The 24103-nt window shown below is 37.2% G+C and overlaps 1 protein-coding gene across 2 annotated transcripts in view; it reads left to right on the plus strand.

The window, feature by feature from the left end:
* The window catches only part of LOC136040802 (CXXC-type zinc finger protein 1-like), a 70627-nt gene that overhangs the window by 13997 nt on the left and 32527 nt on the right, over positions 1 to 24103 (plus strand). The window contains exons 3-7 of one of the 2 annotated variants that reach the window (XM_065725131.1): positions 90 to 180; positions 1899 to 2193; positions 9613 to 9737; positions 13690 to 13863; positions 18358 to 18495. In XM_065725131.1, the coding sequence (XP_065581203.1) occupies positions 90 to 180; positions 1899 to 2193; positions 9613 to 9737; positions 13690 to 13863; positions 18358 to 18495 (823 nt within the window). The remainder of the gene's footprint in view (positions 1 to 89; positions 181 to 1898; positions 2194 to 9612; positions 9738 to 13689; positions 13864 to 18357; positions 18496 to 24103) is intronic. The other variant, XM_065725132.1, reaches the window with a different exon arrangement.

Here is a 24103-nt window from a genome sequence, read left to right on the forward strand (position 1 = left end):
TCAAATTTTAAGCGAGTCTGAAGCACCCCCTTCCCAATCCTACCTACCTCCCTGCATGAGAGACATGTTAATTTTTGGCATCGTTTCAGAGGATGCGATCGTTGCGAAGAATGGTATCATGGCGACTGCATTGACATTGGAGAAGAAGAATCAAGATACATTAAGAAATTCTACTGTCCAGTAAGTTATTTATCTATTATTTATTTCTTATATATTATATATTGTTATTTATTTATTTTATTATGTTTATATATCTATGTATAGTTTTTTAATTTAGTTCAGTAAGTATACTTAATGCATTGTTTTTATCAATAAATGTTTCGTGAAGGAGGGGGGGGGGTGTAAAAACTCGTAAAAGTATATTTAAAGATTGATTCGTTCTTTGGGGTTGGGAGGGGGCGTTTGTGCTTTAATAAAAGTGGAATCCATTCTCTCCATCTCTGCTGGTAAGGTGGGAATGTGTGCAAGTGATCATCTTTTTTTCTCGATAAAGGAAAAACACGTTCCAACTAAAGGGGAACTAAGAACCCAAGTCCCTCCTATTCAGCTGGAATACTACCTTTGTGCTAAACGTGTAAATACTTATCAGAGCCTAATATTTCCAGTTTTTCATTCCCAATCCTTTAACCTTTGTGCGGTTATATTAGGTCTATATAGTCGCTCACCGGTTCTGGCTATTAGGGTAGACGGGTCATTTCTTCTGTTAGGAGTTAAAGTGGGAAACTTTTTGTCTCCTGTTTTTAATTAAATAAAAAAAACAAGCTTTTTAAATGAAAGTAATGAGCGACATTAAAACTTAAATCGAACATAAATTACTCCGTATATGAAAGGGGCTTTTCCTTCTCAACGCCCCGCTCTTTACGCTAAAGTTTCACTCTTTCTCTTAACTCTACATTTTAAAACAGTAAAAAAAGTGTGTGATTCTATGACTTTTAGGGGGTGTTTCCCTCTATTTTCGAAAATAACGCAAATTTTCTCAGGCTCGTAGCTTTTGATGGCTAAAACTAAACTTGATGAAACTTATATATTTAAAATCAGCTTTAAAATGCGATTCTTTTAATGTAGCTATTGGTACCAAAATTCCAGTTTTTAGACTTTTGGTTACTATTGAGCCGGGTCGCTCCTTACTACAATTCGTTACCACGAACTGTTTGATTTCTCCAGATGAAATACTAGAATATTTTGCCTGTTTTATCGAGCTGGCGTTCTCAGCGCACATTAAAAGAAAGAAGAGAATTATAGCAGAATGAAACTAAAAACAACGCGAATTAAAAATGGTAAAACAAATGAAAAAAGATGTAAACAGAAAATGAAAAGAAAAATTAAAATCAAGTCTAAAAAAACACATATACAGTAGATTTCTTTTCTGTTTAATAATGGAATTAACTTCAAATAAGCAAACATCAATGTAGAATTGAGTTACTCCTGTCAAATCCATAACGAAGCATAGTTTTTCTTATGTCGATATAGGCGCGTAGGCTTCGGAGGAATTTTGTTTTCGGTGGAGGTGGGGGTGGCAATCATAAAATAAAACAAATTTTGGTTCATCATTTCATTAAGAAGTGACCAGAAACTTCGGAAATTTAGGATATAAGCTGGAGGGGGGGGGGGGGAGGATCAGACAAAATCAGACAAAAAATATATTTTTTTATATTTTTGTCTCTTTTTTTGATGTTTTGATCAAACACTAAAAAAATACCCACAGCTTTCCATTCTAATTTATTTTTTGAAATTTAATATTCTATTAGATATTTGAATCGAAAGCTAAAAAAGAAAATCTAAAACTTCACAATCAGATTTTTTAAAATTTAATCTTTTCTTTTAATATTTTAGTCAAAAGCTATAAAACATAAGTTTACTTTTTATGCTATTTTATTATTTTTGAATATTTTTTTCAGCCATGTCAGAGGCGAGACCCTAGTCTTGAAATCAGGTATAAGCAATCTAAACTGGACAAAGTAGAAGCCGCCAAAGAAAAGGACAAAAGAAAGAGAATAGATGAAGATAGGTCAAAGCGAGTGAAGGAAAAGGAAAGGGAAAGAGAGAGACATAGGGAGAAAGAAAAACAAAGAGAGCGCGAAAAGCAAAGAGACCGTGAAAGACGGAGGGAAGAGGAGAGACGGCAAGAAAGAGAACGTCAAAAGGAAAAAGAGCGGCAAAAAGAAAGAGAAAGACAGAGAGAAAAAGAAAAGGGTTTGTAATTTTCAATTATAGAAAAAAAACTAATCAGTTGATATAGAAAGCTACATCATAACGTGAAAATATTTTTGAGCCAAGAAAAGACAGAAATAAGGTAGCTTCACCCTTTCAATCTAATCACCATAAAATGTGATTCTTCAATGTCAAAGAAATCACTGGAGATTAAATTTTTTCTTTTATGCTAATCGCCCTAAGGGAAAGACAATACTATGTCTTTTAAATGAGAACCCCCCCCCACCCTTCAGGGTCATTTTTTTTATCCTAAGCATTAATAATGACGAAGACCACACTGCCTTTCCATAATACAACCACAGAAGAGAGAATAATGAGGGTTTCTTTCCCAAGACAGTGAACCAACAAAACCTATTTGAATATTTCGGCCCTATGTCTAAGGGCCGTCTTCAGCAAAGAAAATAATAAACAATAAATCACTTACAATAAAAGCTCTCGGCTAAAAATCCATTTTTCTTTAAAAATAGCCTTGACATCATTACTTCTTAACGAAAAGCTGAGTCTTGGCTGAACTTTTCGTTAAGAAGTAATGATGCCATGGCTATTTAAAAAAAAATGGATTTTTAGCCGAGAGCTTTTATTGTAAGTGTTTTATTGTTTATTATTCTCTCTTCTGTGGTTGTATCCTAAGCATTAGTTAAGACAATTTAAGATTTATTAAAATCGAAAGCACGTCAGTACGATTACATACTAGCCTAAACTCATAAGTATCTCCCACTAAAATAACTTCGCGTTTTCTAATTTATTCACCACGAAGTGTGGACTTTCATAAAGTCTTTTTCGTTTATGTTCATCTGTCCTAAGCGAAAGACAAGGACGGTGATACCCCCCCCCCTTTCAAGACTGGGAGATGGCCTGACCAGATTTGTTATCGTCAGCGATTGGTAAAAATACTTCAAAATTTAGTGAAATAGAAAGTAAGTCGGTAAAACACCTACTTGCCTAAAACTGCAGGTAACAGTTACTAAGACAACTTTACGCTTTCCAATACGCTTCACCGTGAAGTATAACCCATTAAAACGTTGTTTTTTCGATGTTCACCTACCCAAAGGGAAAGACAATGACATATGTTTTAAGTAGTGGGGCAGACGTCCCCCTTCACGAGTAAAGGTAAAGGGTACGGCACTAGACCCTTGAAGTCCCAACTGGAGGTGCGGATCTTCGTTTTGAGGCCCTTCAGTCAGGAAGTGCAATGGGGGGCTGGGAGCCAGCCATCCTGTACTTTCGTATTCTGTACCTATACCCTTCTTGCTTACCTTTTCCAGATTCTCCAGGTATCCATTAAGAACTGGGTCGACTCTGGCTGAGCTTACAGATTCGCCCCACTGATCCTCGTCCTAAATTAGATAACGGGTCACACCCGAAATCGAACCCCCAACCCTCGGACAAGGGATTCCAAACCCAGCGTGCCAACCACTCGGCTAAAACAGCGGCCCTTCACGAGTCACTGGGGATGACCGAGGTGGCATTTGTCCAGGAAGTGTTAAAAACATGGAGTCTGCGTAGAAAAAATTCAGTCTTTTCGTGAAAACTTCCTCGTCCTCAATTAAATAACGGGTCACACCCAAAATCGAACCCCCAACGTGAAAACTTCCGGGGAAATCTTTAAGGCGCACTGAAATTGGACATTTGCTGTCTCACTTGCGCTTTATGTGCTACGTTTTCACGCGTAAAGGGTAAAAATCACCCACTATCCTAAAACCACAAGTAGCATCTGCTAAATGTAAACTTAAAAGACACAATGGTATTAGATAAGATAAGATAATATTTATTTTCAAAAGACTATCACAAGCTCTATAGAGCCGAATTCGCTTTAAAAAAAAAGTCAAATCAGTACATTAAGTCAAACACTTAAAATTAAAAAGAAATTAAAAAGCAAAATCATCAAAGATAAAGGGCAAATCAGTATACTTAACAATTAAATTACAAAAACATTGCAGTAAATCAAAAATAAAAACGGCAATAGAGGAAAAGGGGAATTTGGCAAGTACATAATCACGAATTATTAAGGTGTTCCAGAATAAAGGGGATAAAACTTTTACGAAACCTCTCTGTAACAGCATGGATCGGAGAGTCAGTCGGGATTGGTAAGGAGGCTGACCGGGGGAGTCGGAGTCTAATGGTATTGTGTAATGGGATCTAATGGGGTATTCAGTCAAAGGTGTTTTCTAGACGCGTTTGGGGCATCTATCTGATGATGACAAAGAGACATCTGTGGCCATCACGGTGCTATTTGGCCAAATAACAACCCTATGAACTATGACCTGTCTGAAATCTGCAAAGACTTAAGTTTTGTCTGATAAAGGTTTTTGGAAAATTTTGCTAAGCTCAGTTTCGGTTTAGATGACAGAAAAAGTGTAGATGGCAATCATCCCTCAAATGGTAATTGACGAGAAGCCATAGTAATATAATAATATATTTCAACCCTCTGAAGAAAACATGAATGCATACAAATGTGTGTTTTTGCAAAACACGAATTTACTTAGAGGAGTGTAAAAAAAAAAAATATGAAAGCACTCACAAAAAGATCTTGAAAAATAGAAAGTCAACTACCTAGACGCTATTAAACGACACAGTTCGGCGGTTGCTGTCGACAGTTTTGTTACGCTTTCGGAGTCTGTCCACAACCAGGATGTGGAAATATCAGATGTTGCCAATGTTGGCACAGCCAATGTCGTGCCAATATTGATTTTTACCTTAGGCTGCTGAGATGAACCCTAAACAAGAAACCCGGTTGTCGAAGAGAAGACTTAGGGGACGATCTCATCAAGATCGTATCTTAGACTCTTAAATCCTTCTGTGCCTTCGGAGGGGTTTAGGACATCCAAGAAGAGTCGTGATTCATCTCTCATTGCTGTTGCTGCCCAGACATCTTCCCAATCGGGTTGGATGGAGGCATTGAGATTTGTGAGGTCAGCCCGGTTGCTGCGTCGTTGGTTGTTTTTGGGGCATCCTCTTCTGGTACCACGTGGCTGCCACTGAAGGACGACCTTTGGTAGCCAAGCATCGGGTACGCGGACCACATCACCGAGGTATCTCGACTTCCTATGTTTGATCATTTCGGTTATCAGGGGCTGAGACGTCTTCTGTCGTACGGTAGTGTCCGTTACTTTTTATGGCACTTGGTATTAACCAAGTGACATATAGCAATCGCAAATTCTGTCGGCCTGTCTGTCGGTCCCGGTTTTGCTACTTTAGGCACTTCCAGATGCCTAATACATGCATGAAATTTGGCAGACGTATCAGGGACTGGACCAGATTAAATTAGAAGTAGTCGTTTTCCCGATTTGACCATCTGGGGGGGGGGGGGGGAGTGGGGGGCCCGTTAATTCGGAAAAAATAGAAAAATTGAAGTATTTTTAACTTACGAATGGTTGATCAGATCTAAATGAAATTTGATGTTTGGAAGGATATCGTGTCTCAGAGCTGTTATTTTAAATTCCGACCGGATCTCTTGACATTGGGGGGGGGGGATTTGGGAGGGGGAAACCTAAGATCTTGGAAAACACTTAGAGTGGTGGGATCGGGATGAAACTTGGCGGGAAAAATAAGCACAAGCTCTAGATACATGATTGACATAACCGGAACGGATCCGCTTTCTTTGGGGTAGTTTGGGGGGGGGGGAGTTAATTCTGAAAAATTAGAAAAAAATGAGGCATTTTTAACGTACGAACGGGTCATCGGATCTCAATGAAATTTGATATTTAGAAGGATATCGTGTCTCAGAGCTCTCATTTTAAATCCTGATTGGACCTGGTGACATTGGGGGGGAGTTGGGAGGGGGAAACCTAAAATCTTGGAGAACACTTAGAGTGGAGGGATTGGGATGAAACTTGGTGGGAAAAATAAACACAAGTCCTAGATACATGATTGACATAACCGGAACGGATCCGCTCTCTTTGGGGTTGTTGGGGGGGGGGGGGGGGTTAATTCTGAAAAATTAGAAAAAATAAGGTATTTTTAACTTACGAACGGGTGATCGGATCTCAAATGAAAGTTGATATTTAGAAGGATATCGTGTCTCAGAGCTCTTATTTTAAGTCCCGACCGAATTTGGTGACATTTGGGGGGGGGGGAGTTGGGAGGGAGAACATAAAATCTTGGAAAACACTTAGAGTGGAGAGATAGGGAGGAAACTTGTTGGGAAAAATAAGCACAAGTCCTAGACCGGATCTAGTGACATTGGGGCGGGGGGGGGGGGTGTTGGGAGGAGGAAACCTAAAATCTTGGAAAACACTTACAGCGGTTAGAGGGATCGGGATGAAACTTGGTGGAAAAAATAAGCACAAGTCCTAGATACATGATTGACATAACCGGAACGGATCCGCTCTCTTTGGGGTTGTTGGGGGGGGGGGTTAATTCTGAAAAATTAGAAAAAATAAGGTATTTTTAACTTACGAACGGGTGATCGGATCTCAAATGAAAGTTGATATTTAGAAGGATATCGTGTCTCAGAGCTCTTATTTTAAGTCCCGACCGGATTTGGTGACATTTGGGGGGGGGGAGTTGGGAGGGAGAACCTAAAATCTTGGAAAACACTTAGAGTGGAGAGATAGGGATGAAACTTGTTGGGAAAAATAAGCACAAGTCCTAGACCGGATCTAGTGACATTGGGGCGGGGGGGGGGGGGTGTTGGGAGGAGGAAACCTAAAATCTTGGAAAACACTTACAGTGGTTAGAGGGATCGGGATGAAACTTGGTGGAAAAAATAAGCACAAGTCCTAGATACATGATTGACATAACCGGAACGGATCCGCTCTCTTTGGGGTAGTTGGGGGGTGGGTTAATTCTGAAAAGTTAGAAAAAATGAGGTACTTTTAAATTATGAACGGGTGATCGGATCTCAATGAAATTTGATATTTAGAAGGATATCGTGTCTCAAAGATCTTGTTTTTAATCCCGACCCCATCTGGTGACATTGGGGGGAGTTTGGGGTGGGGGAACCTAAAATCATGGAAAACGCTTTGATTGGAGGGATCGGGATGAAACTTGGTGGGAAAAATAAGAAGAAGTCTTAGATACGTGATTTACATAATTGGAACGGATCTGCTCTAGTGGGGTGGGAGGTTAATTATGAAAAATTAGAAAGAATGACGTATTTTTAACTTACGAAGGAGTGATCGGATCTTCATGAAACTTCATATTTAGAAGGACCTCGTAACTCAGATCTCTTATTTTAAATCTCAACTGGATCCAGTGTCATTGAGGGGGGCAGTTGGGGGGGGGGCAGAAATCTTAGAAAATACTTAAAGCGGTGAGATCAGGATGAAACTGGATGGGAAGAATAAAAACCTGTCTAAGATACGTGACTGACATAACTGGACCGGATCTGCTCTCTCTGGTGGAGTTGGGGGGGGGGATTTGGAAAAATGAGGTATTTGTAACTTACGAAAGGGTGACCAGATCTTAATGAAATTCGATATTTAAAAGAATCTTGTGCTTTAAAGCTTTAATTTTAAATTCCGACCAGATTCTGTGACATTGGGGGAAGTTGGAGGGGGAAACTGGAATTCTTGAAAAACGTGAAAATTGGGGTATTTTTATCTTACGAATAGGTGATCGGATCTTAATGAAATTTGATATTTAGAAGGAATTCATGTGGGCACTGGGGGAGTTGGAGGGGGAAATCTTGGAAAACACTTGGAGTAGAGGAATTGGGATGAAGCTTGGTGGATAGAATAAGCAAATGTCCTTGATACGTAATTGACGTAATGGTACTGGATTCGCTCTTTTTGGGGGAGTGGGGGGGGGGGGTTCAGTGATTTGGCAAGTTTGGTGCTACTGAACGTGCTAGGACGATGAAAATTGGTAGGCGTGTCAGGGAACTGCACAAATTGACTTAATAAAGTCGTTTTCCCAGATCCGACCATCTCGTGGGCTAAAGGGAGTGGAAAAATTAGAAAAAAATGAGGTATTTATAACTTACGAGTGGGTGATCGGATCTTAATGAATTTTGATATTTAGAAGGATATCGTGACTCAGAGCTCTTATTTTAAATCCTGACCGGCATTAAGCCTCTGATTTTCCTTTTAAATCAATCTATTCATTCTTAGAATTTTGTTAGAGCTTATACCATATGAGCTCTTGGCTCTTAGATCTTCTTGCCTCGTCACAAGTGCCATATGAGCTCTTAGCTCTTGTTCATGTTTTGAACACGAGGGGTTTCTTTTCAAGCTGTTGATCTAGGTGCCATGTTTCAGAACCATAGCCAAGTGTTGAGAGGACGTTGCTGTTGAATACCATGACAAAGGACAAGAGGACATTGCTCTTCGAGAACAGAGCAATGTATATCAGCTGCATTTTTGAGAGCTTAAGTATCGTCTGATATCAGAAGAATGTCGTCTACGTAGCAGCAGTGGCTAGTGTCAACATGGGGCTCATTCACATACGTTGGGTTATTTTTAGTGACGGTTCAGATAACATAATGAAAAGAGCCTTGAGCTTTCCGATGATTAGCCACAGAGCCTTGTTTCACACCTTTTCGAATAGCGGCGATATTGCTCAGCTCGTCGTCTAGTTGTACCCTTATGGCCGCATTGCCACATAAATTGCGTAGGAGACCAAAAAGAATAGGATTTGTTCCCCTTTTAATCTGGGAATGGGGATTAATCTGGGAATCTTTAATCTGGGAATGCGTGCGACCGCATCTGGAGTCAGACGCTTTTAGAATGTTGATCACACACATACAGATTCATTTTCAGTATCTGATGGCCCAAAAGTTCGCGGAATCTGCATCGTTTTGAAAGTCGTATTAAAGTAGGATTAGTGGCACAAAAAGTTTAACAAACACATTGTTATACAGAGTATTTATCTGATGGGGAAGGGGGCATAAATCTGGTAAAAGGGTAGAAATGGGAGAACTAAATAGATATGTTTTATAGAATACATTTTAAAGGATAAATCTAACAGATTTCAATATATGTATTTCTTGTTTTTTCTTTGGGGGGGGGGAGGGGGTATGGTCACGAAGGCCTCCTCCCTATTTTCAAAAGCTGCCGAACTTTAAAATCATCATTTATTGTTGACAAGATTAAAACCTTGTCGTTAACATTTCCAACCTCCGAAGCCTTGATATTATCATATAGCTTTGAACCCTAAGTATACTGTTGATCAGGAATAGGAGAATTTTGGGAAGAGGGTTTCAAAGTTGTTATTATTTTTTTTTTTTTTTACTTGAAGAATTTTTATTTTATTTCGGATAGTGCTATTAAGAAAGTAAATTAGGAAGAAATTGAGTAAACATAACTATAGTTTACTATTGATCCCTTTCAATTTGCTATAATTACGATTAAACTATTACTTTTATCTAGCTTTAATAAGTTTATGATTAAGAAGCAGTTCAGATTATTTACTGTAATTGTGCTTGTTAAAAAGATAATTGAAGAAGTGTCAATATTTCAGTAGAAGCTAGAAGGTTTTCAAAACATGAAGAATCAATTTCGGTACTACAAGAGGCTAATTATTCTGATGATGATGTTTGGGAGCCACCTGAGAAGCAAAGCAGACCTCCGAAAGTTAAGAAAAAGGTACCACCTCTTTCTCTCTTCACCACCCTTTCATCTTTCAATAAGTGCTCTTTCCCTCCCTATCTTTGTTTTTTCTTCTATACTTTTTTTTTTAACGAGAAGTTCCACTTGGAATGATACATATTTGCACATTGGGAGGAGGGAGGGGGAAGATGAAACCTGGAGTTAATGACTAATGTTATTCTAACTCATTATTTTTTAAAGTTATTAATTAATATAAACTGAAAATTTTTAATATTGCTTAAAATGCTCCAGAGAAATAGTTTATCCAAAATTGTAAACAAAAACCTATTCAGTAGTATTGTTAACAATGTAACAAGGATTCTTATATTTTGACTAGTTTTTTATTTTGAGCTAGGTAATTTTCGTAATCAAAACAAATTTATGGCTCTCTTGTGAATTTTTCTCAAGGCTAATTTTTGTGATGTTTATCCAATATTATACTTCCTAAGCCAAGATATCATAAGTACCAGCCATGATTTTAGCGATTTAGATGTGGAATAATTTCCGAGTGAAAATGAGACAAAAGATGGAAGACATGGAGAGAAGAAAGAAGAGAGAATAGAGAAGAGAGAGGAGAGAGGAGAGAGGAGAGAGGAGAGAGGAGAGAGGAGGGAGGAGGGAGGAGAGAGGAGAGAGGAGGGAGGAGAGAGGAGAGAGAGAGAGAGGGGGGGAAGAAGGGAGGGGGGGTGGTTCTGTTACGATTTCTTTCTCTTATACCTTCATCTTACCCCATTTTATTCTCCAAAAATCAAGTGATCCATCTGTTTTTTTTTGTTTTTTCTCTAATTATCCATAATCTAGTAAAAAAAGAGAGACAAATTGTGCTTGTTCCATTCTAATCATCATAATTTTTATCCATCAAACTTCAATCTAGAGAAAAAAAATTCAGCGTCAATCTAGTGAAAAGAGACAAAAAAAGAGAGAAAAATTATGCCTACTTCCCGCTAACCATCCTAATTTTTATTCAATGCTATTATTCAACTGCCAAAATGTTTTGAATACAAGCCATGATTTATTGGTTTTGAGCTGGATTTTATTCTGATAATTTCTAAATGAAAAGAGGATAAAACATAGGTCTCACTTTTTTTTTCATTTTTTCTTGTACTTTGGATAAAAGACAAGTCAAGTCATTTGAGTTTGTTGAAAAAAAGACGACATACATGGAAATGAGTAGTATGATAGTTTATATATATATATATATATATATATATATATATATATATATATATATATATATATATATCTATATATATATATATATATATATATATATATATATATATATATATATATATATATATATATATATATGTCTATATATATATATATATATAGATATATATATATATATATATATATATATATATATATATATAAATATATAATAGTATATATATATATATATATATATATAAATAGTATAAAATAGTATATATATATAATATAAATATATATATATATAATATATATATATATATATATATATATATATATATATATATATATATATATATATATATATATATATATATATATATTTATATATATATATATATATATATATATATATATATATATATATATATATATATATATATATATATATATAGTACCAAACGAGGGACATTTTGAGCCGAATCGAAAATTTCTGCTTTTTTGTGCTCTAGGCGAGTCCCATATGAAAATAATTGATAACTTGGTTTAAATAGATTTAGAAAAAACCAGAGTTTACTTAGGTAAAAATCATACGTTATTTTAATCACAAAAAAAAAATCATTTTACCTTAAATCATTCGTCATGACATATCATGATGCGTCGTGACATATCATGATTTGTCGTGAAATATCATGATTTGTCGTGACAAATCATATTTCACTCATATGACAGTCAGCTGTTGTACGAAAAATGTGGCCCGAATCTTTGCTGTAGTAAATCAAGGCTGTTTGAGGATGTTTTAGGGATGAAGCACGACAGATTACCAAACAATAGGCTTTTTGGCCATCTATCAGGTGTCAAGCGGAAATCTGGTACTCCCTGAATGTGGGGAAAAGGCTATAATAAAGAATTTAGAGGAATTTTGAATCTTTACAAACTAGATATTGTGTTTACCAATATTGTTGTTAGGTTATATAGTTTCAATTTACATCCCACATTAAGATAATTTTATATAAAATGTTTTTCTGTTTAGTGATATTACAAATCTTTGCACACGAATAGACTTTTAACATCTAAAACACATATATTTGCAGTATACGAGCAGAAACGAGGAGTATTTGTAATTACCATATAATATATGGTACTTACCAGTAATATATGGTAATATTAAAAGAAATAATTCTTTTAGTGTGAAAGCTCCTATCTGTGGGTTTTACATACTTACCTGGAGTAAATAAAAATAATAAAATTGTTATTTGAGTCAAGTGTACATTTGAATAGAGGAGAAAAAGAATATTCCATACCAGAGGTGAAACACAACTGAAAAGTGGCTTATCTCCAGGAAACCAATTCGAACTTTGGGGGGGGGGGGGGGGTAAAGCTTTGAAAAGTAGTGTGTTTAGCTCTTTTGGTTTTAGTAGGCTTGGTGCTTTAATGTTGCTAGTAATACCTGTAGTTGCAGAAATGTATTTGATTTTACTTTAGGTAAATTTAAGAAAAAGTGAAAAAACAAACAACGGGGAAGTATTTTAGCCAATGAAAATCAGAAGATAATGCAAACATTCTTGTCGAGAGCTTTGATGGGTGGACCGCAGTTTAAGATCGATTAACCGATCTGGAACTCAGAAGTAGGCTAAAATAGTTGAACTACAATCTAAATCATACATTGGGGAAGAATTTTCCCCATAACATTGTCAATTGTGCGCCTACAAGACGCGGCTGTCATACATCGACCAAACTTAAGTGGTAGTGAAAGCATTCGTTCCTGTTGTACATTCCGGTTTTATGGACATAGCTCAATCTCAATTTTTCAATTCACTGGATTTCTGTTTGAATCTTCTTTATGCTTTTTTAATTTTATTTTTTATATTTAAGGAGGTAAATATACGGACATGCTAGTTTTTTGGATATAGTTCAATCTCAATTTTTCAATTCTTATGATTTCTGGTTGAATCTTCTTTATGATTTTTTATTTTTATTTTTTATATTTAAGGAGGTAAATATACGGACATGCAGGTTTTTTGGATATAGTTCAATCTCAATTTTACAATTCACATGATTTCTGTTTGAATCTTCTTCAAGATTTTCTAGTTTAATTTTTTATATTTAAGAAGGTAAATATGTGGACATAGAGGTTTTTTGGACATAGTTTAATCTCAATTTTTTGATTCACAGGCTTTCTGTTTGAATCTTCTTTATGATTTTTTATTTTTATTTTTTACATTTAAGAAGGTAAATATATGGACATAGAGGTTTTTTGGACATAGTTCAATCTTAATTTGTTGATTCACATGATTTCTGTTTGAATCTTCTTTATGATTTTTTAGTTTTATTTTTTACATTTAAGAAGGTAAATATATGGACATAGTTTAATCTCAATTTTTCAATCCATCATGATTTCTGTTTGAATCTTCCTTATGATTTTTTATTTTTATTTTTTATATTTAAGGAGGTAAATATACGGACATGCAGGTTTTTCGGATATAGTTCAATCTCAATTTTTCAATTCGTATAATTTCTGTTTGAATCTTCTTTATGATTTTTAGTTTTATTTTTTACATTTAAGAAGGTAAATATATGGACATAGAGGTTTTTTGGACATAGTTTAATCTCAATTTTTCGATTCACAGGATTTCTGTTTGAATCTTCTTTATGATTTTTTAATTTTATTTTTTACATTTAAGAAGGTAAGTATATAGACATAGATGTTTTTTAGATATAGTTCAATCTCAATTTTTCGATTCTCAGGATTTCTGTTTGAATCTTCATTATGATTTTTTATTTTATATTTAAGGAGGTGATGAAGGAGCACCGAAGAAAGAAGAGGGAGTCTGTGTCTGAAGAGGAACAGGGAGATGATGAAGTGCGTCAGTGTTATGGACCTGGCTGTACCAAACCTTCTAAATTCAAATCCAAATATTGCAGTGATAATTGTGGACTGAACCTTGCAACTGCTAGAATATATCAGGTAATTTCTTTAGATATTGGACGAAAACCCCATCGTTTATGTATTTGAAAATCACAATGACTTTCATTAAAGGAGGGGCTTTGAATAAGATAATATCTATTTCTAAAAAGATGGGTTGTCCTAAGCCCAAATGATTTTATATTTCGGTGTCAAACTTTTAAACGAAAAAAAGATCATGGTATGATTGGTTAGAAAAACTATCAGTATGTCAGAGAGATTAAAAAAAATAATTAAAACTAGCAAAATTTAAAAAGGAATTGAACTTGTTAATAAATACAGAGAGGCAATATAGTATTTAATTTTTTCCACAAGAAACACAGTCATGAAAGCTATAACAATAAAACTAGAACTGCTGCACAGAAAGTGTTCAAACAGAGCTTGTGTTCACATTTCTCCGCGTACTGCCTTATTAGATTCATTCAGTTGTGAGTGTTTTTTCTTTTGCCTTCTTTTATGCTTGTGTTTATTTTGTTTGTGTTTATTGTTTGTGTATTTATGTTTCCTTTTTACTCCACATATTATCCTATTTAAAGTGCGGGTGAAAAATAAATAACAAAATAACTTAGTGAAAAAGACTCTAAAAAATAGACTCAAAACTCTACGCAATGAGTGGCAAAAAAGTTATGAAGGTCGGGGGGATTCGCATATTTAACATGTCAGTTATGTAGGGCAAAAGCTAGTCTATATATCTATGTGGAAAATTTTGTCAGGTCGAAAATGGAGATTTTTGCTGAAGCAGAACGAGGGAAGTGAAGTCTAAGGGTGACAATCGACTATGGAAAAGTGAATTTACTCAGGCGTAATGGAGAGTAGTATTTGCGAAACGGAAGGGAATCTTGTTCTCATCTCCTTGATGAGGGGTCAAATTGGCTGAAGAAGGGAAATATAAGGGACTTGACCCTCATTGAAGATAATTCCTAGATACCCTTTTTAAACCGTCTCTATTCTTTTCTTCAATTTTTAGATGTGTTCTAGGAGGCAAAACAGAGCAGGTGTACTCAAGGATTGGACGTGGAAATGGGAGTAAAATTATTAAATAATGCAATATACGCCAAAACTTTTTTAGAGTTTAAGGAAGGAAAAGGTGGTATTTTTCATCTATTGGACTACTTTTAATATGGTAATCCAATTGTAAATTGCTGTTGAAACATCCAGTAGTTTCGTAGAATTAACCGCCATTTCAGGGGGGGGGGGTAGGGACAATGAAAGAAGAAGGGGTCTTTTTTTTAAATTTTGTTGACTTTAAAGGATTGATGTTCATATCAGACCTGGTAGATGAAGAATCATGGCCAAGCCCTTATTAAGGTGGCTCAGCTCCCCATCAAAGAACTGAAAATTTGGATTTCCTGCTAAAAAAAAACAATTAATAAAAATACAGTTAAAAGTTGATTCAGTAATCTTTACATACCATTCTAAAAAGTTTATATATATATATATATATATATATATATATATATATATACATATATATATATATATATATGTGTGTGTATATATATATATATATATGCAACTATATATAGTGCAACTCCCCTTCACTGTAATAACTTCACTATCCCTCTTGTTGATTGTATTCATTGGCTTGGTATCTCTATTACTAACAATCTTTCGAGCTTACGTCAGCGTACTGTTTGTGATATAAGCAAAAAGATTCAGATTGGTTATACAAAAATTGTTGCAAACAGAGGGAAGTATAATAGACGTGCGCTGACCAAATTTTGTTCTACTTTTTGTGATCATTCTGTCCTTTATGCTTCAGGTCTTATTCCCCTTCTTAATAATGGTAATTTAAAAAGAATTCGCATAAATTATTTCAAATTTTGCAAATTTCTTCTGTATCTTCCACCTTGGACAAAAAACCGGACTCTTAGAAAATTTGCAGTTCCTGATATATCTTTAAAGTTAGAGATTCTTCTCAGAAAACTCTCCAGTACAGCTTCTGCGCGCCTATCCCCTCACCACCGTCTCCGTTTTTTTTTTTCGTTGATTTTGTGTGTGTATTTGTTTTTTCTTTGTGTTGTTTTTTATATTTATTCTTACTCCACCATATTTACTTTATGTGTCGTGTGGGTGAAAAAAAAAATATATATATATATATATATATATATATATATATATATATATATATATATATATATATATATATATATATATATATATATATATATATATATATATATATATATATATATATATATATATATATATATATATATATATATATATATATATATATATATATATATATATATATATAACATATAATCTCCTATCTACAAATTTTGGAATTTTGTATTTTTTGCCAGAAGAAAGGTCACAAATGTCTTTTTTTTGTTTTCCAGTTGTGATTGCATTCAACCAATTGTCCAAGAAGATAAGGAGAGGGCTCATTGAAACGGAAATCAAAATTCCGCGTGCCCACTTTAAGTGACCAAAAAGATTGGAGGGCAACTAGTGCCCATCCCAAATGCCTTTTCCCCCCAAGACATCTGATCAAAAATTTGGGAAAGCAATTTTATTCAGAATGTTTGAGAGACCCAATAACCATGCATTTGCGGATGATAAGACCCCCTCCCCCTCTCACATAGCCCTTGGGCAAAGGGCTGTAAATAACGCAGCTTCTGCATTATGTCCTTATAATATTTGTTACCAGGAAATTCTTGGATATTTTTTGAGGTGGTGTATTATCTGAGGCGTGGATATTCCAGGGAAAATTTTTCCGTGGAGAAGGAAAGTTTACAGGGGGGACACGGTGAAGGTGAGAAGGGGAATTCTTGGCATGAATTTAAACACGGTTAAAAATCAGTTAAAAAACAGGTTCTTTCAGCTGAAACTTCTGCTGTTCTTTCAGCTGAAGTTTGACATTTTGTCATAATTATTTAGAAATATTGCTCAAACACAATTGCCGTTGAATCTGAATGCGAAGTATTTATAAAAGACTTTAGACTTTAACGTAAAGAGCGAGGTTTGAGGAAGGGATAGACCCCCAATATACGGAACAATTTCTGTTGTTTTTCCCATTTTAACCTCAATCAACTACAATTAAAAAAACGAAAAGAAAATACATAAGCACGTATTTGTGCAAGACCTTGTGTCGAACCGTCCTCATGATTTTTTTTTCAGCACTGAGGAGTGCTTGATGACTGAGGACTGCTTGATGACTGAGGTCCTTGATGACTTAGGACTGCTTGATGACTGAGGTCCTTCATGACTGAGGCCCTTGATGACTGAGGACTGCTTGATGGCCGAGGTCCTTTATGATTTAGGACTGCTTGATGACTGAGGACTGCTTGATGACTGAAATCCTTGCCGAAATACCTGCTTCTCTCTTTTCGCTTCTTTCTTCCTACTGACTGAAAATCGCTCTGGGTTCCTTGATTATTTTTTATAGTTATGTTTTGTTTTATGTTCTCTTTTTTCGTCCAATTGTGAGTATTTGTCTACAGTCATGAAAAAAGTGTTCACACACAAATTGTCACTTTTACGCATAAAGGTCGCAACCGGCGTATTCAAACTTGTGAAATAACTGTTAGCAATTGTTTGCCGAATCGGAGCATGATTGCAGCGATCCCTATCACCTTGTAGAAGACGATATTTAGCCTGTAGTAACCGAAAGTTTCAAAATGGTTTTTAAAAAGAAAACTGTCAAGTCCGAAAAAATTGACGTTAGAAGCAACTATGATTTTGATTAATCTTAACGGTAAAAGTCTATTGCGAAAACAAATCCTTGGGAATTTCGAACGATAGCCTGAAAATCCTCAAAATAGTTTCGGATTGAAATTAAAACTACACCATTTTCCATAGCCTTTTACAGAAAAATTACACCCCCCACCTTGAACAATAAGGGAAGTGCTTGAGTAGCTCTCATGTCCTCTTTTTTTTGGTGCAAGCGGGGCACTGAAATATCATAGAGAGCTCTTTAAGGGTTCATTTGAAAGAAAATTTACATAAAGGTTTTGTTATTGTAGTTCATTCTGCACTTGCAGCAAAAGAAATTGCTTAGTGGGTCGAGATAGTTCATCCACAGATAAAACCTCTTGTGTAAAAGTTTGTGACTCAATAACTTTTTAAAATTTCATACAAGAAAACCAATTAGAAGAAACTTAGAATTAGTTACTTTTTCCTGGCTCACACAGCAGAACAAAACACATTTTATACCACAGATTTATAGGAAAGTAATCCCTCCTTTTTTATCTTTGGATTCTATACTTTATTCTAAAAATTACTTTTGTGACGCATGTTTAATGTTACGGAAGGACCAGCAATCCCCCTGATGTACCTTATCCTGATCATCCTCTCTTTGAGATTGGCTTTTGGCAATTACTTCAGACGTATGAAAATGTAAGATTTGAGTTACACGCGTAACAGCGACGATATACCGAAACATCAGTTTTTGTTGACGTGAGTGGTAAAACAAAATACTGACAATTGAATGGAAATTCACTGGTAAAAGGTGATTTATGGTGATTCTTAAGGTGATTTTTATTTTTGTAGATACTTCCTAGCCGAATACAAGAATGGAATTCATCGCAGTGTACTGCAGAGGAGAAAAATAGGAAAAGCTTGGAGCAAATCAGAAAGCAACAGATGACAGCCAAGTCAGCACTGGAAGAACTTGATAGAAGGCATAAGGTAAGTCCACAGAGAAAGACGGTTTGCTTGTAAAAAAGCCTTGAAAATGTAAAAAAAATTCATTCCTTTTACTGGCTTAAACTTTCCACACAAAAGAGACAGTCAAGAGGAGGTATTTAACTATTCTGGTTTTTATAACGATGGGTATTTTTGTCTCTCCAGAAATCAGACCCAACTGACTTAATGCTCCTACTGATTATCCAGCCTAGAAAGACACATGACTTTTTGTCTTCAGTTGGGACGGACAATGTTGTGCAGCGTGACCGCTTCTTGTAGATCAGTACCAGTCATTGAGTGAGACTGGGTAAAGCTGAACCTCCATCTGAAGCAGGGCCTTCCATGGGAGTGGCTCTAGCCATGTGCAGATGGATCAGAATTGAATAGTGTGCTGGTGGATGTTTCTGCTGACATGCAGACCAAGTGAACACCGTAGAGTTCTTGCTGCGAGCTGACGATGGTTGGGGGTCTGATCTTCTAGTACTAGCAGTAGGGTGTTCGAGACGAAGTCGTACCAGCTGATCCTTTCAATAGGTATCAGGAACTCTGTTTGGGCCTTGTTTATGGCATCACGAACAGAAGCAGCAGCCAATCAGATCTCAGCACCGTGACAGTGACGGTGATGGTCTTGACGATCTTGAGTGACGGTGGTGTTGCAGATCTGCACTTATGTTTTTCTGCTGATATTGAGCTCTGACCGTATCGCACTGCATAGTCGTACCATAACTGATGCGGCTTTACCGATGCGTAACTGAACTTCAGTTTCGACTAAGTCGTTATCCATGATGATAGACCTGAGGTAGGTAAATGACTTGACGACTTGACAGTGCGCCCTGATATGTTGAAATCTGGAGAGCTCGCCGTGCTACCTTTTGGGTCTACGATCACTATTTTTGTCTTCTGCCTGCTAATATGTAGTCCCACTTTTAGGGCATCGGCCGACAGTTTGTTGAGGGCATTTTCAAGTTCAGCTGCAGAAGTGCATATCAGGGCAATATCATCAGTGAAGTTGGAATCAGCTAAAATTCTGTCGCTACATTTCCGTCTGAAGGGGAGTTGACCTATGGTTTGACCCATCACATAACCAATCATCGTGTTGAACAGTTCATGAAAAGCAGCACAGCCTTGCCATATATCAGTATTTATATTTAACATTGAACGGAGCTTTTTGTACTAATCTAGAGCGGCTTGAACAGGCGACGGTATTTGTCCAGGAGACTTATTCGATCTGGTATCACCCAGAGAGACTCACGGTCAACTGAGTCAAAGGCTGCATTAAAGCCAACAAAGATGATGGATGCTGTACGTTGCAACTCACGAGCTTTCTCAATGACTTGATCTACAGTGAAGATTTGCTTGATATGTCTTCGGCCTACATGTCTTCGGCCTGTCTTCGGCCTGTATACATGTCTTCGGCCTAAAACATGCTTGCTGAATATGGGCACCTCTATCGGATTAACTGGTTTACGGACGAACTGGGCACTTCTGTTGATCAACTTCATGGCAAATAGTTTGTTGGGAACCAACAGGGGGGAGCATTCACTTCAGCCACCTTTGCGCTTCCACGGAGGGGGTATTATCCCTTCCTTTTATTCTTGCGGAATCAGTTCATTTGTCCAAACGAGGGAAAATAGCATGTAGAGCCATAGTAGCATTGAATGCGAATGTTATCTGCTCCACGGTGACCCTGTAGGCTCCTAGCGTTTTATGTTTTTTCGTCCTCCTCAGAGCACTCTTTGGGCTCGGATTGAGGTGACACTTCTCGCGTTCAGCCGAACTAGGATGACTCTGCGTATTCCAGAAACAAGGAATGCTGGGAATTTACGATTGCAACAATTGGGAGGACATTCCCCATATTGGGAAAGGATGAGCTGAACCGCAAATTCTTCCGTCATTATCAAGGTTAAAATCATGTGGGCAGGAACAGATTTGGGAGCATTATGACCTTCATGTCTCCACTCATGAGATTTGGGCGTAAAACCTCCTGTAAAAGACAAATAACTATTGTGAATAATGGCAAATTTTAGTCAAACATTCTTTGAAATAATTCCTATCGCAATTTGTATTGGCTATAGTACAAGCGACTTCGTAGGAATATTAATTTTTTTTAAGTTTGTTGAACGTTAGTAGACAACTAAGATATAATTTTCTATGGGGAGGAGGGGAGAATTATTCAGTGAAAATTATACGTGGGGGGATGGGGTGGACGGGTACTGCAAGTTACACAATTTGCTCATTGTATACATATTTCATATAAAGGTTGGATTATATGTCTCCAGAAACAAGGAATAAAGTGATTGGTTTGGAAGAATACGTCACAGACGAACACCAATGAAGCCAAAGCACACTTTTTACCACTGATGGGTCGGAAAGGGGTGTTTCTTTTCTCTTTGATACGATAATGAGTGACTTTAGCTTAGACCCAATCAGGTGGAATTTAAAATTTCAGATAAGAAGTTTTTACAACCAATCAAGTATTTAAAAGGCTGAATTGTTTGTCTCTCCAGAAATGAGGATTGCTGTGAATTATTGACGAGAATACATAACAGGTAGAAACCAATGAGCTCAAAGCACAATTTTTACCACTGATCTGTTGGAAAAGGGTCTCTCTTTTTCTCTTTGGCATAACAATGAATGGCTTTAGTTCAGACTTAATTAGGTGTAGTCTATCATTTCACACAGCACTGATCTGGACATCACTAATTTGCTAACTAACACAAAACTAATTTGCAACTAATCTGGTTTTAAAAAGGTGTATATTTTTCCACTCCAGAATTAATTCATAGTAGTCCAAGACTTTTAGGGTTTGACCCGGACAAAATTGCAATATAAACGAAAATGGTACCAAAATGATCAGAAAACAATTCTGTACAACATACTAAAAGTCCCCATAAATCCGAGGGGGGCGAGTACCCGAAAAACAGGGGAAAAGGGGGAAATGCGGGGGAAAATGGGAAAAATGCCGAACATGCCCAGAAAATAGTTTAAAGTGAGTTTTCTGGGGTTTTCACATACGCTGATTACGAAATTGACATCTAAAATTCAGTATAGAAAAAGAGTACTACGGAAAACGGGGGAACAGGGAAAGAGGGGAGAAAAGAGAAGAATACAGGGTAGGGGTAGAAAGCGGTTTGAAAGATATTTTCTGGGGTATTCCTATCTGGTGATAACGAAATTGAGAAATGAAATTATATAAAAAAAATCGATTAACATAAAACGGGGAAATGGGGGAGGGGGAGGGGAAAAGGGAAATATATACAGGGTAGGGGTAGAAAGCATGTGGAAATGTGTTTTCTGGGGTTTTTCTATCTGCTGATCACGAAACTGACCCCTAAAATGAAGGAAAGAAAACGAGAACCATGAAAACCGAACAAAACTGGAGGAAACAACGGAAAAGGGGAAGGGAGGCCTGACTCCTGAGCCAGCTGCTAATGGCTAATAAGTAGGCCAATGGACAAAATAACTCGCTTAAGTATCAAACTTGTACTTTCTTGAATCACAGACATTTCTCACAACCATTTGAATTACTAAACATAAAGAAAACAACCGCTTGGCAGTTATATATATAAAATGGCTATTATATGTAAAATTTGCACTTTCGAAGGCAGTATAGTTGACTTGAAAAACACAGCATTGATATCACTAGTCGAGCTCCTCGTCTTCGACAATCTCGTTGTCCCTGTTCAAACAGTTGATACCCTGACATTCTCCGCACCCGAACGTACACGCTAATCCATTTTTCTTGCAGCTGCATCGCGAGTTCTCGCAGCCTGTCTTACAGTTGCATCTCATGACACTCAAAAGAGTCTGAGGTGCGGGCAACAAATGGGTCATCACAGGTGAGTATTTATGGTCTCTGAGGACCCAACCCCAGTCAGCCGGGTCGAGGTCAGCTGGTTCCCCTTTCCAACGGGATACCTGGAGGCGCACTCGCTGGGAGTGGAATGAAGCTGCAGCTTCGTTGGCGGAAGCCTTTCAGCTTAACAAACGCCGTAGTATAGACGAAGAAACTTTTTCCAAGAAAATTCGATGTCGCAGCTTAGTGAGATCTTCGTTTGGTCGTGCTTTATACAAGCTGAGGAGAAGATATTCACCCGCTTTCACAATTTCATCTTTGGACGATGATTCATCCAGAAACACTTTGCATTTTTTTCTGAACACTTCGCTCTTCTTCAAAAGAGGTAGCACAGCTTGCTTTCCAAGTCCGAAAACTCGTGAGGTCGTGTCACATCCCAAGAGTGCGTGCCCTACCAGAAACAGCCTGGATACTTCTCCCATTTTTTTTGCACTTCGTTGAGGCACCAGAACCGTGTTATCGCTTCTTTTGCGTTCGTTGACGATTCGAAGTAAAGTGTTTTTGCATTAGGCGGGAGGTGATACAAGAGTAGAATCAGAAGGTCAGTGTCGTTGCCAAGAACTATTGTTTCAGAGTTTTCTGCTTTCGTTACGGCAGTCTTCACGATTAGATAGTCAGCATCGTCATTCGCATGGACGACTTCAAATCCTTTGGCTCTGAGTTTTTCCCCGATGTAGCTTATAATTCGCTGTTTGTTCTGAGAGTTGCTCAAAAACTCTCCCTTCTTTTTCTGGAGCTTCATCCCTAAACTGAAATCGATCACTTGATGCTGGCTTCCCTTACACCGTCGGTTGTGCGTAGCATCTTTCGTGGTTGGACCAGCGCTGTATCCATCGAAGACAACAGTAGGGGAGGTACAGCGTCGAGTAACGAAACTAACATAGCTGTCACAGATTGAATCATAAGTATCACCAATCTTCCAAGGTACTTGCTGAAGCAGCCAACCTCCGTCAACTACAGTGACACGATCTGACACTGGCAGGTGGTGAATCGAGTCCGTGTTCGCTTCTTTCCATATTGCTTTCGCTAGTGCAGGTTTGTCTGGCTGACGCATTATGCCAGGATTCTCAAACAAAGCGGGCGGATAACTGCACAGTTCGTAACGTAGAGTTTCTGCCATGTCATTTTCAGATGTATGGGCAGCAGTCGAAAGACGTTGAAAAAGCAGTGCAGGATCGATATGCAAAATCTCGCCATCTATCCTAATGTTCCCATCGGATGCCAGTGTAACGACTTTGTCTTTCTTCCTGAATGAAAAAATTTCGACGGATTGGCCATCCATGCGCTGGAGGATCAGCTCACCTACAGCTTTAGCATCCTCTGCATTGACGCCTTTATGGGCAATCAGCCCGGAACCTATACTTCTAAGCTCTGTGGAACTAGTGAAAGGAGAGTTCTCTAGAAGGAATTCAAGAAACGTCAGTAGATCCTTAGTATCTCTCTGTATTCGTGCTGCGGTTGCAGTAACGTGCTGTTCACTAGAACTGTACTCTAGACCCGTCAGTTTCTGCATTAGATCATTCACTGAAGCGAGTACTGGCATAGACATTGTCCATATGTTTCTCTGAAGCTCAGTCATCCCTTTTCCTCTTGTCAGCCCTCCATCTGTTTTTAAGCTCCTCATCAGGACTGTCTCGATGACGAGGTCTGGAGCCAATCCAGCCCAAAAACGATCACTTCGTCGGGCAATAAACTTGCCGCTTGCAAACTGTTCGAAGAGCTGTGGATTCGATGCTTCAAGTTCCTGCATCATCT

This window comes from Artemia franciscana, chromosome 21, assembly GCF_032884065.1.
Source record: "Artemia franciscana chromosome 21, ASM3288406v1, whole genome shotgun sequence".
Lineage (NCBI taxonomy): Eukaryota > Metazoa > Arthropoda > Branchiopoda > Anostraca > Artemiidae > Artemia > Artemia franciscana.